This window comes from Aspergillus aculeatus (genome assembly GCF_001890905.1).
Source record: "Aspergillus aculeatus ATCC 16872 unplaced genomic scaffold ASPACscaffold_8, whole genome shotgun sequence".
Classification (NCBI taxonomy): domain Eukaryota; kingdom Fungi; phylum Ascomycota; class Eurotiomycetes; order Eurotiales; family Aspergillaceae; genus Aspergillus; species Aspergillus aculeatus.
In genome coordinates this window covers 462,399-478,394 of record NW_017962983.1, presented here as the reverse complement: position 1 = coordinate 478,394, position 15,996 = coordinate 462,399, and the positions used below count along the sequence as shown (strand labels likewise).

The 15,996-nt window shown below is 50.4% G+C and overlaps 3 protein-coding genes across 3 annotated transcripts; 2 read left to right on the top strand and 1 right to left on the bottom strand.

The window, feature by feature from the left end:
• Positions 1-1,461: 1,461 nt before the first annotated feature.
• On the bottom strand, positions 1,462-4,155 carry ASPACDRAFT_52362 (FACT complex subunit POB3; the record flags this gene model as incomplete). The annotated part of the gene is made up of 8 exons (XM_020202607.1): positions 1,462-1,752; positions 1,815-1,887; positions 1,941-2,174; positions 2,231-2,362; positions 2,415-2,654; positions 2,708-3,231; positions 3,325-3,547; positions 4,109-4,155. The coding sequence occupies 8 exons, from the start codon at positions 4,153-4,155 to the stop codon at positions 1,462-1,464; spliced, it is 1,764 nt and encodes a 587-aa protein (XP_020056050.1).
• A 2,032-nt stretch (positions 4,156-6,187) lies between these two features.
• On the top strand, positions 6,188-9,932 carry ASPACDRAFT_43339 (putative cellular morphogenesis protein (Rax2); the record flags this gene model as incomplete). Its single annotated transcript, XM_020201234.1, has 3 exons — positions 6,188-7,340; positions 7,392-9,644; positions 9,697-9,932. 3 exons carry the CDS (start codon positions 6,188-6,190, stop codon positions 9,930-9,932), a joined length of 3,642 nt encoding a protein of 1,213 aa, XP_020056049.1.
• Positions 9,933-12,323: 2,391 nt separating this feature from the next.
• On the top strand, positions 12,324-14,641 carry ASPACDRAFT_43338 (uncharacterized protein; the record flags this gene model as incomplete). Its single annotated transcript, XM_020201233.1, has 4 exons — positions 12,324-12,435; positions 12,512-13,085; positions 13,143-13,762; positions 13,830-14,641. 4 exons carry the CDS (start codon positions 12,324-12,326, stop codon positions 14,639-14,641), a joined length of 2,118 nt encoding a protein of 705 aa, XP_020056048.1.
• Positions 14,642-15,996: the final 1,355 nt, after the last annotated feature.

Below are 15,996 nucleotides of genomic sequence, written 5' to 3'. Positions count from 1 at the left end.
CTGCAACTGGAATATACCCGGTAAAGTTCGTTCCCATTTTGAACAAATAAACTATTCGGGCATCGGTTGAGGGGAGTGACGATCGGTATATAAATAATAGATACTATCTATACTGGAATCCCCCTCAAATTCCTAAGATTGAGAATGATGCGCATTACCCACAACCAAAAAAGTATTCATTGACAGTGTCCCATCAGACCCCGATTCCAAACAGAAATACAAACATTACCCACCTCGAATCCCCTAGTGGCGATGATCTATATATGGAAATATGCATGATGCATCTGCGATAAACCTGCATGGTCCTCCGTAGTCTAGAAAAAGGGAAAAAAAATTCAGTTTCTAGGAAAACCAACTGCACGCCACCGTGGTCCATTACACAGCAAGGGGAAGCTAGGTAAGCTATCGGAAGTAAAGTCTCACCTCCAGGCTTTTCCTCCCGCCCCCCCTCTTCGGCACTATTGTACGACGACACACCTTCACCACAAACGGATGAGCATTTGTTACCCATACTTAAATGCCTGCCAAGTTGAGATGGTGAATTCGGACTTATTCTCTTCGATCAACCGCAAAAGAACAATGGATTGTCCGACTTGGGGGAAAGCAATCACTCTAGTTATAGGAGGTTGTTCCATCGTAGGACTAAACTGACCGTCCATACTAACCCATCTATCCATACTGAGCTTTCCACCTATCACCAGAAGCTCGGTGCGCGGACCTGACGGTGCAGTGGCTTGATGAGGTTCTCACTGAGAGATTTTCCAGGATGCGGTTGGATGAGGAGGATTGGTTAGGCCGCTTATCTCGCGATCGCGACTGAGACACTCGGCTGGGTTTGTGCGAATAGTATCGCTCACACCTTGGGTGTTGTGTGGAAGGCAAGCGGCTTGAACCAGAGCAATCTGGAAGGCTTTCCAGGACGGTACATTACTCCCGTTTGAGATACCATCGGTTGGAACTCGACAGGGCTCGAGGAATGTCGCCTAAGCAGCAGTTTGTATCCGCACTCAATCGTATTCTCCTAATTGAGAACATGAAAGCCGACCTGCTAGTATATGGACTATCCAAGCGATATATACACGCGCTATATGCATCTGCAACCGATCAGGATCATCAATAGCGCTGCCTATGGCAAAGTTAGTTCATAGCGATATGACATATCGGATTTCTGGAATCATCTTGGCATTACCACGAATGTTCTCTCTGGAGGCAGTTGGTGCAGAAGGTCAAACTAAACCATGGTTATGTCCATTCCACGACATATCTCCGTGCGTACAATGTTGACATCGGTAAAGCAGGGTTTCCATGTTGTTATAGTCGTCTACGTTGCATTACAACGAGAGAAGGGGGAAGTAGCACAAGGCTGAACGTTATTGATATCTTGTATTCATTATGCGCGGAGAAGTGCCCAGTCGCTGACGGCGCGTGGCCGTCACGACGAGGCGGTCTGATGATTTGCTTTTATTTGCCGACCTTCGACTTCTTCTTCGGCCGTTCGCCTTCTGACATCTCAACATCCTCATCATCATCCCCACCGTCGGATGCATCATCCATCTGCGCATCGCTGTCGCTGCCGCTGCTCTCGTGCGCAGAATCATATTCTTCCGCGACATCGGAGTCCGACTCGGCCTCGAAATCCTCATCGGGGGACTCATCGTCTTCGTCGGCCGAGCCACGGTCAGCGCCACCAGCATCATCATCGCTGGAGCCCATGTCTTCGTTGTCAAGAGCCGCAGCAATAAGAGCGGAGGTCTGAAGAACCAAGTCAGTCCATACCCAAGCAGGGAAGTTGGAATGCCACAAGGGATACGTACGTCATCGGACATCTCGTTCTTAAGGCGGATGTTCTTGGCCTTGAAAAACTCCTCAAGTGGTTGTTGCTCCTCACTGGAAAGCATTAGCTACCGTTCGATCAATAGGGGTTTGAATGGAAGCCCTACCGGTTGATGTTGCTGAATTGGTGCTCGCCCAGGCCAGCCTTCAGGCTGACTGTGATATCGAACGTTCTACTGGCTGAGATTGCACCGCCAACACGAGACATAGTGACCACGGCAACATTCTCGAGTTGAATGTACGTGGCGGGCTTGGGAACGAAGATCAAGCTCTTATCCAAGAAGTACAAAAGGCCTTCGTTGGCCTTGATCGAGCACTTGACTCCGCTGTGACCGTGGTGACTGTGTGATGTGTCAGTGGCCGCAATGGTACAACTTCAGCCGAATAGTCAACAAACCTGACGAAATCCTTCGATGGCATGATGACCTTCTTGCCCGAGAGCCCGCGGAAGATCTTGGTGACCACCTGGTGGATTGGCTCCTCGTAACGAGGTTCCAACTTGTCCTTGTAGCGTGTCTCCATGAGCTCACTAGAGATAATGTTAGGCAGTCGTCACAGGCATCTGGTGCTGATAAACCCACTCTGTCATATTGAGCTCCAAGCTGATCTCTTCATCAAGCTTCAACTGCATAACCAAGAAAGGGTAGCGAGTCTGACCCTGCCGTAGCGGAGGCTCCAGGCCCAGGACGATCAATGTGTGGGTATCATCGTTCTTCGGAAGCAAGAAAAACTTCTTGATAGATGCGTACTGAATCTTGTAGTCGTATGTCTTACCACGCAACCGGAAGGAGGACTCGTACATGTCGATATCGAAACGACCTCTGCAAGCTCTATTAATCCCAGACTCATGCGATTCCTTGCAGGCGACACATACCTGGGCGTCAAGTGTAGCACATCCAAGAAAGTGGCAAAAGTGTCACCCGCCACGTCTCCAATCTCAGCCTTCTCCATCAGTGTCTCGTAGAACAGGTTCGCTGCATTCTGCTCCTCGCCCTCCTCTTGCTCGCCATCCGCATTCTCATCGTCCGCGTTCTCCTCCTTGATGCCCTTTTCCGTCTTCACTGCCGTTCCGGGAATGTAGAACCGCATCTCGACCAGCTCGTCCGGACCCGCGGCGGCTTTCCGACCGCGACTCTTTGTGCTGCCGCTGGGCTGCGCAGGCGCATTGCCATCGCCTCCGAGGGCGAACTCCACGGCGACCTCGTTCTTTCCCGCCAAATTCGTGTTCGAGATCTCGGAGTAAGGGATCTCGAAGGCCGGTCGGTTCTGCACGTTGAAGGAGAGCTCTGCTTTCGTGAATTCCGCCTTGCCCCAGTTCCAGCCGCGGAGAGCGTGCTCTCTGTTATCCAAGTTGATGCCGTACCAGATCTTAAACGCTTTGCTCACACGTTCGAAGTCCTAAGCGTAGCGGAAATTCGGAAGATTAGCATGTGAACGTGCAGTGAGGTTACAAGGAGCAGATTTAAACAAATCCCAGATCTCAGACCATACCTCTTGATCGAATCCATCCAGTTGGATGACTCCGGAGGAGCGCGACAGGATTTTCAGCTCATATCCCTTCGCCGCACGGCTCCACTGGGCCGCGCCGATGTTGCTGCTGTCGAGCGTGAAAGTTTCACCTCCTCCGGAGGGCTTCCATCCCAGACCGGATTCTGCGAGCTTGCACTTGCCGTGCTGTTTGGAGAGGTCGAGGTAGATGTTATCAAAGCTCTCCCTAGTGGCGGACGTTAATGAACTGGACGAGAAGAGCGAGCGAGCGGAGAGGGTCTCACATGGTGGAGGAGCCTTAGGTGATTGGCAATAAAGGGTGCGGACGAGATCCTACGATAAAATTGAGAAAGCTAACGAAAACTTCAGGGTATGTGAGGTTCGTAAGGGTGTAGACTTCTGACTCAGTGACTGACGGTTGAAGGTGTTCCGATAAAGAGCTCCGATATCCTTTTTTCACGTCGCGTTGCGCGCCGCCGTGGTTCGTCCGTCTTACTACGCCAGGGGATCTTGGCGCTGGTGGCAAGCATATATGCCTTAGGCATCAACGTGCTCGGTATCAGTGAGTCTGCGCCGTACATCCACGTAGCACAAGGCACAGCACTAGGACTAGATCAGAATGCGAGAATTGGCAAATACTGGTTAGCGTAAATGAATAGGAGTATTTTGGTAGATGGTATCTGTTTCTGGGTTATAGGAGCCAAGGAAATGATTGCGAGGTATGTGTTAGTACATGCGTATTGGATATGAAAGAGATAGTTGCAAAAGCAATCCTCCATGTGCTTACCATTTGTATGCATTTACGATGAATTCGCTATACAGCAGTTGTCGCATTATGGATTAGTGGTTGGACGTTTAGCTCCTCTATCCTGGTCGGCGTGAATATATCTCCAACCGCAAGATCTATACGCTCTGGTCTTCGGAATATGGTGATTATCCTACAAGCACATGCTTAGGTGCCTTACAACAAACCAATCCAGATGTGTTTATTGAGCCTATAAATCAAACCATGTGTTGCGATCCCGGCCACTTCTAAAGCTCACCAAGACTGAAATCTGTCCCACCATAGCCTGCAAATTTGTGTAAGGTAGCAGACGATCTGCCGCTCAGTCTATAATGCAGTAGCTGCGAGACGATGAGTCACTACGACCAGAAACAAGTACAACAAGAGTGAAAGAGACATGCAACTCTTCAAGCATGAGAGGCGGCTTCCAAATGCTGGGTCAGTCTGAAAGGAAACCTTGGTGCTTAGGACAGTGTCACAACAGTACAAGTCAAGAAATGAGATCTATTTCTTGGCGATAGGCGTTAGTTGTGCGGTCAGATTCGAGCAAAAAGTCAAGTGCAATTTCTCTACGAAAATACGGCGCAGCCACTGGTTCTAGACTCTTACGATGCGCCGCGAATATAATATACACCGAGACACGGTAGCATGGCTAGATTATGTCCTGCTTAGCGCAGAACTGCATGTAAGTCTCATCGACTCGCCGTCGAAATTAGCCAACCACGAAAGTTGGGTCGCATTGCTCTCTAAGGAGTACGATGAACGTGCAGGGCTAGCTAGCCAGTTTATCCTAGGTCGAAGTCTTGAGCGCAAGGTTCAAACCATATTTGAAGCACGGGGCTGGATGGCGGGATCTCGAAAGCTTTATTGTAACGAGTTCAATCTTAAAGGCTGGAGCTGATATTATCAGTGGTTGTCTGACTGGAATTACTTGACGCATGTTGCACTCTGTAACAGCCATGAGGAAGATCGAAATAAAGATGATGTGGCTGTAGATGTATCCTGTATGCTGTACGTTGATGTATGCTGCTGCATCGCTTTGTAGCCGTCAATGCTGGTGCATACTTCACCGCCAGTGAGAACTACCAGTAGATAAGAGATGTCTGAAAGCCTTGCAGGCTGGGTATAGTTGCTTTATTCTCTGGACGTATCCGAGAATGTCGACCTGTTGGCCCCTTGGGTTGTAAGCTGTTGGAATTATTAGCGAAGATCCCCTATTAATAGGTCATGACATACAAACATCAATATTTGTCCAGCCCGTAAGGTGTGTCCTTGAATTGCGCCTGGCAGATTTGTAGGTTTATTGCCCACTCCTTAATTCTGCGAGCCATTGAAGGTGGTCTTGGGGCGACGCTGGGAAAGAGCTGTGATGATTGTTCTGTAGATACGGCGAGACATCACTGAGTTAGTCTCCCCCCACCATGAGTGGACACACCAAACCAAACATAGCAATTAATCGCATAAGCAGTGGCTCATCTTTGAAGTGGCTGGCGAGTCAGCACCTCGCGGATCAACCGACTTACCGGCCGCCCCTCCCCAAATTACAGAGTGGAACCCGGACCGGGCGAGAAGATCAATAATAGTACTAGCTTAATGGTACCTGAAAACCATCGAAGAACAAACAACCAAAAAGCCCCAACCGGGCCTGCCCACACTCTCAACTCACTAAACTCACTGCCTGCTTGCCTGCCAGCCAGCCTGCCAGCTTGCCATGTCACTCTTTCGGTCCATCCAACTTTTATCACTCATTCGTTAATTCATTTAGACCTGACCACTCATAGTCCGATTCGGCCTCTTGGCTATAGAACACATTCGTTATTCAACTCCCCTTTAAACTAAGTATCATTCTTTCCATGCTGCTCTGCTGAGAGTCTTTCACTCCTTTTTCTGGCTCCCGCGTGTGTTTGTGCCGCACCCGAACAAGTCGGCCCTCTTCTCACCCAAGCTGTTTCCACCCATTCAATTCTTTTGACTCGTCTTGGAGCACGTTGATCCCTCCAGACGACTCCATTCTTCTCCCTACCATTCTCTCCTTCCAAGAGAGTCACCTTCACAACTTGCCTGTCGTCGCGAACCCGAACAATGAGGGGATCCTCACTGTTTGGGCCTGCGACGGCTGGCTTCGCAGCAGGCCTCCGCCTTTCGCCATTACTCCTTTCTAGTCTCGCGTCGGCCTTGACTTTTCAGTCCGTTTCTGAACCGGAGTTGGATCTTTCGCCATTGGGTCATATTGCGCTTACCGGAGACTTCGATGCACTGGCCTATTACCAATATACCGCGCAGACTAACACATCGACCGGAGACAATGATGCGCAAGCACTCTTGACCCCTCTTCCAAACGGGATTCTTACGACCCTGTCGACCTCAAATGCAGACATTCGCGCAATGTGCCCATTTACGCAGGAGGATGGAACGTTTTCGGGCATCTTCGTGGGAGGCAACTTTACCAGCCTCGGCGGGGTCAAATCGGAGGGTGTCGCGCTATATCATCCGTCTACGAATCAAGTCACTTCGTTATCGGGTCTTTCGGGATCAGTCTCTGCCTTGCTGTGCGATCAAGAAACCAATAGCGTTTACGTCGGAGGAAATTTCACCTATTACAACACCTCAAACGCCGTGGCCTGGGTTGGCACCTCTGGCTGGTCCAATTTGACTTTTGGTGGTTTCAATGGCCCGGTTTCGTCGATCTTGAAGGATAGCGACGGTAATATTGTCTTTGGTGGCTTCTTTGATGGCATCGGCAACTCTACGTCGAGCAAGAAGGGTGAACAGGTCATCAATCTTCAGAATGCCACAATCACTTCCGATGCAAATTCTACAGCCAGTGGCTTTGTCGACCCCCGCAATATCGTTTGTCAGTCGAGTGGTGAGGATGGCGCAGGAAAGACATGGTTACTGGATGACTACTCACCTGGCTACTGGCGCGCCGATATGCAATTTGAATATACGCCTACCAAGCTCAGACTGTACAACACACACTACGAGGGACGGGGCACAAAAACGTTCCTATTCAGACGCCTGCCCGACAACGGAATCATGAACTTGACGTACACGGATCCGGATACGGGAAACGCTGCCTACTGCGACCAGAGTTGCTCGCTTTCCAGCAATGCGACTGAGAAATATCGTGAATTCACGTTTGTTAACCACGCCGCAATGAGTGGTTTCGAGATTGAGATCCTGGATTGGTATGGCAAGGGCGCCGGCTTGAATGGTATCGAACTTCTCGAAGACAGTGAGTGCAGATCTACCAAGGGAGCTATGGATTATTTACTGACAGTGAAAGACATCTTTGCCTACGCGATTAACGCTTTCAACGAGCCAACGTGCGCGAACTCCAGCTATCCATCAAAGTCAACACGTACCGGGTCTTGGTCTGCGACAGCTTCGGGTCAAAGCTCTTCGGCGTACTTGACTGCCGAAGTTACAAATTCGAACGCAACTGAAGCTTCGGTTGTCTTTGAGCCCGACGTCAAGCATTCAGGCAATTACTCGATCAAATTATATACGCCTGGGTGCGATCAGGACGATACTTGCAGTTCTCGCGGTATTGTCAATGTGACGGTCACTGCCTCAAGCGATTCTTCGGAGCCTGTTCAAACTCTCGTCTATCAGACGAATGAGTACGAAAAATACGATACGATTTACACTGGTCATGTGGATGCAAGCGATAGCTCGTTTCGTCCGCGTGTCAAGCTCACCCCAGTAGCAAACCAAGGCGACATCACTGTGGTGGCATCTCGAGTTCAGTTTGTCGCAATCTCCGTGTCGGGCATTTCGGATGACCAGCTGAACGGCTTGTACGAGTACGACCCGACCACAAAGAAGGGCACAAACGTTTCCGTGTCGGCCATCGATCAAGCAGGTCTTGCTCTGGACTCAGAAGCATCAATCACCAGTTTAGCTAGCCATGGCAGTACTATCTACGTCGGAGGCAACTTTTCGAGTTCCAGCATCAACAATATCATGTACATCGCACAAGACGGAAACGCCACGGCAATGCCCAAAAGTGGGTTGAATTCCGGAGTCAACGCCTTAACGACACTGGACAATGTCCTCTACGTCGGTGGTAATTTCACCGATACATCCGACGGTGGAAATGAAGGCCTGAGCTATGTGGCAGCGTACTCATTTGGCACTAAAGCATGGTCTGCTCTCGGAGGGGGCGTCAATGGTCGAGTGACCAGCGTCGTTGCTCTTTCGCTGAACATTTCTGCGGACCTCAACGAAACTGTTGTAGGTGTCAGCGGCGAGTTCGATCAGTTACTTAGCTTCGAACAAACGTCGTCCACAAATGTGTCAGGCTTTGCTGTCTGGGTGCCGTCGCGCAAGAATTGGTTACCAAACTTGAATGTCAGTCAGTTGGAGTTTGCTGGACAGCTGTCCGCTTACGCCAAGGTTGACAACACCACAATTCTTGCGGGTAGCCTCTCCACTGGTGGCCTTGCTGCTGCTGGTGCTGCTGCCCTTCTCTATGACGATGATCTCGGTCTTGAAGCACTGCTGACTGATCGCAACACAACCGGCGAAACATTCACCGGGATCTTTGATACAAGCTCTAGTCGGAATCGCACTATCCTAGGAGGTCACTTCTCCACAAACGCTACTAATGGATCGGTGATCGAGAACTTCGCCATTATCGACGGCCGCGATGGCAGTATCAGCGGGCTCGGAGCAGGTGTCGACAGCAACTCTACCTTCCTAACCTTTATGATTTCCGACGAAGTCCTCTACGCAGGTGGTAATATCACTGGAAAAGTAGGCAGTTCAACATTGAATGGGTTTGTCTTGTACAATCTCAACAATGACACGTTTGTCAAGAATCAGCCACCACGACTCACGGGTCATGGTGTGTCAGTCAACGCGATTGCTGCACGGCCGAGCGCGAAGGAAGTATACTTCGGAGGACAGTTCCAGACTGCGGGGGCGCTTCCTTGTCCTGGTGTTTGTTTCTGGGACACCTCTGATCAGCAATGGAATCGACCGGGGGCCAGCTTGGATGGAACGGTTTTGGCCCTTGAATGGCTTAGCAACAAGCAGCTACTGGCGGTTGGCAACTTGAGTGTCAACGGGAATCAGACTGCGATCGCAACATATAAACCCAAGGGTCAAACCTGGACTGCCTTTTCAGGCGCTTCTTCGTCGGAACTTCCAGGCACCGTCACAGCATTCACTCCTGCCAACAGCGCGGTGTCCAAGTTCTGGCTCGGTGGCACCTACAACAACGGATCTAGTTTCTTGGCCGCCTACGATGGGTCCAGCTTCCAGTTTGTCCGCAACGCCTTCGACAAGGGGACTATCATCCGTGGTCTTGAGATCCTTCCGCTTTCGAAGAACCATGATGCTGTTAGCACTCTCAATGATGATCAGACTCTCCTCGTCACCGGCCATCTGGTGATCCCGGATTTCGGCAATGCCTCGGCTGCCTTGTTCAATGGGACTACAGCGACGCCTTTTATCCTGTCCACCAAGTCCAACGGCGAAGCAGGCAGCATGTCCCAAGTGTTCTTTGAGAATAAGAACCCGTACACCAGTGGAGGTGCGTATCAGAACCGGTTTATAACTTATCAATAAGCTAACAACCGAAGCAGGCAAACACCTCTCCAACGGCATCGTTGTGCTCATCTCCTTCTGCCTGGCACTCGGCTGCGTCTTTCTGATTGTTATCTGCGGAGTCATCTTCAATAAGATCCAGCGCCGTCGCCAGGGCTACATGCGGGCTCCCCAGGCCGTGGGGACCGATCGACCATCCAACATGCGGAGACTCCCTCCAGAGTATCTGTTCAACTCGATCAAGCAGCCCAACCCAGCCGCCCCAACAATATGAGCTGACGCCTTTCCGTCGTATACACTTTTCCCTGCACGATGTACCTTGTTTTCGCTTCCATGCCTACATAAACAGAACGACGCAACAAGAGCCACGAAGAAACCAGCGCAAGCCAATTTCTCAAGTTTGTTGCTCCGAAATCCGTGATCCCTGATTTTGAAACCTAGCCTTCAGCACGGCGTTCTTGGGACCCTAAAGATGAAAAAAGAACTTCACTACAGCACCATATACCCCAGTCTGATTGTACTCATTCTGATTCTTCCAGCTAACTCGTTAATGATTGTTTGATTCCTGCTGTCAATTGCTGCCGCCCATCTAATCCTTCCTTGATCGGAAGATGCCTGTCTATCCGCCTCACATCATTTCATGCTACTCATGCTCTGCACAAAGCGCATTATCATTGACAATCGCCATCATCACCGTTGAATTCTTGTTACATGCGGTTATGGGTGGGAGGGTTTGACTACGTTGAATACGATGGCTTCCTCCCTCCACACGTACCGCGAACCGAACCACGCCCTCGCCCTTGTTTATGTGTAATCATCTCTTCTTCCATTTTCTGTCTCTATTGACCATATCTCTCATTTTTTGTACTTTACTCTCCACGCTTGGCAGGGTGTGAATCTGGGATCTATCCAAATTCGCTCCACTCAACGCCTCAGCATGGCCAATTTTGTACATACCCTTGACAATTTTCTTATTATTTCATCCGCGCGAGTCCGCGGTTGCAATGAATAATTTCCACAATTCCGGCTTCTCTTAAGAATTTACCCCGCAGATCCTTGGATCTAAAGTTTGTCTACTATTATTATCTTTAACTAGGGCCAGCCGAAGAAAAAGGAAAAAAATATCTTGCGCTGTAAAGGTAGCCCCCAGTGTACTGTAGTGGCAAAAAGAAGATACAGGGTGAGGTCATTTGGTATTTGGTATTCGGGGATTGGGTGGTCTTGAATCCTGCGCACGGGGCGGATGGGGATGCTGCCGCAGGTGTTGCGTGGCTAAGCTACTCACCTACCCTATATAGTAAAGTGGGCAGTGACGGGGGCCCAGAGAAATAGAGGACCATACGATTCGTTTCGACATACCCATATACTTTCAGATCCTTGAAGCGACGTCAGTGGTGGTGATGAGGACTTCCCCCCCCCCCCAAAAAGAGAGAAGTCTAGGTACCTACTCCGTAGTACTCCGTTGTGTGGAGTAAATTGGAAAGTGGACGTGATCATGTTATGTTTCGTCGAGTCTACAGTACATAGATGGAGTTGTCTTAGTCACCGGGACAAAAGGTCACGCGGGGAGAAAATTGGGTTCCCCGCAACGCTGGTTTCTGTTGGAAGTTTGGAACTACGTACAGAACTACACAACTGCCACTGGCAAAAGTCTCGGGCGTGTCGGTTCTCCCCGCTTGCTTGCCTTGAGGATTGACTGATCGCTAACTAAGTTAACTTAACAGACACTCCGACTCTCTGCTCTTTCTCCCGACGGGACCTTCTGTTCCCTCGCCTTTTCCTTTTGCTTGTACCCTCTCTCCACCCGAGATTAGACGGATGGAAAAGTCCAGACCTACCGAATGAAGGAGGAACGGAACTGAACTGATCTGACCTGACCGTCTCTTTCTTTTGCCTCGTGGCTTTGACTATCGAACTGTGTCTTTTCTCTGCGTGTGTGTGTGTACATCCCTTGACCACCACACATCTTCTCCCCCTGCCTGCCTGCTGCTGCTTACCTCCGTCTCGCGCCGCCTGCCCTTTCCCTTCCCCTTCATTTTCTCTCTCCCTCTCCTCCTTTTCTCCTCCCCCCCTCCACTCCCCTCCTCTTCTTTCTCCCCCAGATATACATTCGGTCCCCTCCGCGGTCCTTCGGACCTAGACTGTTCTAGCTCGCTTCGGTGCTAGTCCCACTCGCACCCTGTATCCAATTTCCTGCACTTTCCCACCACAGTCGCGATCTTCTTCCAATCTTCTCTTCCTCGGCCCACCTTGTTTTTCTCGGATGCTGCAGCTCAATAACCGTCTTCGCTTCCATTCGGCATGCGATCCCGCACAGGCTGGTATGTAATTCATTTTCACCACTCTGCACGTTGCACCCTCAAAACACCATTTGTACTACCCTTCACTACTATATTATATATTTTATTCCTTTATCGGCTGGATTCAGGATTGTTGGACTAACTGCGACGGGTCTTTTTTTTCTCCATAGCTTAACGTGTCGCACTCGGAAACTTAAATGTAAGCTCACATCACGCCAAGGCGATTCCATCTTCTGGCGCAAACACTAAGAGCTTTCCGATCATCAGGCGACGAGCAGAAACCGGAGTGCTCGCAATGTCGCAAAGGTGCGAGGGAGTGTCGCCCTAGCGAAGGGATCGTTTTCCGCCACCAGCAGAATGCCTCCATGAACAAAAGCGCCGAAGAAAACCCCAATGGTCGAGGTAGCCTAAAAGGCTTCTATTCATACAAAAACACTTTTGACGAGGACAGTGTCTGGCTGGATATCCCGAAGCATGGTAAGAGAACCATGCGGATTAGAGAGGGACCGCCGGGCGCCTGACAACAACTTGTCTGATGGTTATTGCTTTCTAGTCATTTTCGTCGATAATTCCGATCCTTATGCTGAAGACCTCGAAGCGGCCCTAGGCGAGTCTGAAGCCGCTATCCTTGCAGCGAACTCTCAGAATCGCGCCTGGTCGCAGCGCACGCCGTCCGCCGATGCCGAAAACAACGGCCTGGAAGCTCTCTCCACTGTGGCAGCCCATGACCGCCTGTCGTATAATCCGCTGAGCGTCGAGCAACAGTCTCTCCTAGCCGTTGATGCTGCCTCTCCTTATACCACCCTATCGGCTACAGCATCGTCTGGTCCGTCGCCCAGTCAGTTGCGCAGTGTGCTAGCCCCCCAGCTGTCGCCTCCTCTTTCAATCACCTCCAATCATACCAACAGTAATAATAATATCAACTTCCTTCTCAATCCATCGCAAGCTCGTTCGCCGCCTGTGGATTCCAACATGCATCATGCCCTGGAGCGTAGGAGCTCTTCATTGACCGCCAGATCGGCAGTGTCACGAGGCTCAAATACGGAACACAAGTCACATATGCCTGCCGAGACAGACAGGGAGGTCGCACTCCTGTTGCGACATTTCTCAGAGGTACCAGGACTCTGGTAGGTGTCCAATCACTCTCGCTACACCGAAAAGAAGAACATACTGATAATGGACAGGATGGACCTTTTCGATGTTGGAACTTACTTTGCCTCCTATATCCCTGTGAGGGCGCTCCGAAACCCTCTTCTGAAATATGCTGCATGCGCATATGCAGCGAAGCAGCTCGGGCGAGTCAAGGTAGAACAGGTGCCGACAAGTGGAACTTATCTCAAGCGAAGCGCGAGCCACGTAGACTGGTCTTGGAGAGGTGCGAAGTATTATGAGAAAGCTATCCAGCTCCTCATGAAGGAGCTTCAACCGGATAAAGGTCCCCCGCCTTTGAGTACCCCAGAGGCTTTCGGCCAATGGCAGGCTGCTGAATTATGCGAGGAGAGTGATAATCCTCGCAAACGCCGGCGACGGTATTCTGAGAGTCGGTTCTCGAAGGGCGTGCATTCGGACGAGATTCTCGCCGCGACGGCCATCTTATCTGTATATGAATTGCTCGATGCTACTGGTCCGGCGTGGAACCGTCATCTGAGTGGCGTAAAATCCTTGTTAGATGTGGCTGAGGTGGGGATGATGCCGGTCGAACAACGCCCTGAATCTGTGTTACAACACAGCAAAAAGCCTGGTCTGTCGACGGCGCGGAGAGCAACATTCTGGAATTTTGCCCGACAAGATTATCTGGCTGCTTGTAAGTGAAACCCTCAAGTAGCTTCAGGTTCTAACTTGCAAACCGCTAATCTCTGACCTGCATATAGTCATCAATGAGAGCCAGACGAGGCTCAATACCGATGACTTGGTTCTGTGGACGGAAGCAGGTCTGCAGATCGACAGTCAGGGGTTTGTCCGATCAAGCAACACAAACGCCTCCGGATATTTCGACGGAGACGACGTGATCAAAGAAGACATGATTTGCAATGGCCTGGTTTGGATCTTGTCTAAGATCGTCAATTTCATAAGTGCCGGTGACAAGGTGCAAGTGAACCATCCCAGCTCATTGAACACCGGACCTCTAGGCTTGTCGCAACAGGCTCTGTTGGAGCGGTGGATACGACTTGAGGCCGAGCTCGATGCGTGGTACAACGGGCTACCAGATATTTTCCAGCCTTGTGCTAGGACTGAGCCATTAGCCAAAGACGGTGAAAAGGCGGACACTGGAGCATTGTCTGAAATCTGGTACAGCATTCCCATGTGCTCGTCAGCTATGCAGCATTACCATATGGCACGGATTCTGCTCCTGGTAAACAAGCCACACGCGTCAACTAGCCGCCGAAGCACCATCACGGATAGACTCAACTCATATCGATCCATTGAAAATGACATTCGTTTTCACAGCCGGGAAATTGTGGGCATTGCCATGGCCTGCCCGACTGGCTCAGTCCGCATCAATTCACTCCAGCCGTTGTTCGTTAGCGGTCAGTGTCTCATTGATGCTGCTGAAAGACGCGCAGTCCTGCACCTGTTGCAGGGAATAGAAACCGAGCTTGGCTGGGCAACCGACTATCGTGTGAATCAACTGCTCCGAGAATGGGGCTGGCAGGACAATGAGGAAGCGGCTATGCTATCCTAGACGCTCTCGAGGTCAAGCCTCTGGCGTCTTACGAGGCCCATTCGCCCCGGGTCATGTATATATGTCCACTATCGCCTGAAGCTCCTGTGAAAGGGGTCAAGAGGCATTGCATCACTTTCTTGACGATTCACTTGTTCAGTACTTCTTGCATAATTGTTTAGCTGTGTTTTCGAGCGACCTTGTTTTTCTCGAAGTGATACCAGCGTGTTTCGGTTGTTGATGATATCATAGCATTTGCATACACACGTCGCATTCATGATAGATGGTCACGAAAGGAGTCAGGAGGAATCCTGTTGTTAATGAAGCATTTAGTTGTTACTTGTCAAATTTAACTGTGAATAATGGAAGGATCCACAAGAGTCTTGCTTCAGCCCCTGAGGTCAGTGAGAATTTTGTAGGTGTAGCAAGAGGTCGAAAGACAACTCAGTCCTCGAGGAATATCTTCGGTAAGAAACCCGAGGGGAAAAGGGTAAGTTGTAGCAAACTTTAGCGAGGAACAACACTCTTAAAAAGACAACGAGAAGAGAAGAGAGGAAAAGCAGTCCATCTTCAATATTCAGAACCTGCATTGGAGCTGCCTAACCGACTGACGGGGTGATGAAATAAAGGGAGTTGAAGATCAGAGGAGGAGGAGGGGAGGAGGGGAAAGAAAAGAGGAGGGGATTTTCATCAGGGCTGGTTCTTCCCCAGTTTTTCCTCATAGTTACTCCTCCTGGACCTCTCGGCTGAGTTGCCTGCCACTTCCGAATCGGGAAAGCCTACACACACCCGGACGGATTGGAACATGCACGTGCCTTTGCGGCCCGGGGGAGTTTGCCCAGTTGATACTTTCGGTGGGATTCCATTGAGGCTTGTTCGCGCCCTGGCCCTTGGCCCTTGGCCTTTGGCTGGCGGGAGGGTCTCCCTCGGGTTCTCTTAGCTTGTTCTGAGAGTGGTGACTTGGTAGATGTTGGTGTAGTGCAGGTTCTCTGGGTCATCTTTTTTTGGGGGGGGGGGGGGAATTGTGGTAATGAGCGGTTGGATGGATACCGGTATTGCTGCATATATTCGACTGTTGTGGTCCTAGTTTCTCGTCCATATTGTTTTGACTTTCCTTATTTTGTTTTTTCTTTGTGCTATGATAATCATGATGAAAGACGGACGGATGATCGTCGACGGTCCCAATGGCAACAATGGCAACTTACTAAGTTTCTTCCCTGAGTTCAGTTTCCGCTCACTAAAGATGGACAGGAAGTGCGGAAGGTTAGGCGACCAATCCGCGTCGGCGTTCGGGCCGGGTACTGACTCTTAGTGCTAACTGTACTTACTCGTACTGCACTCTGGTAACTAGGCCATAGATAGTCAGCTTGGGGTCT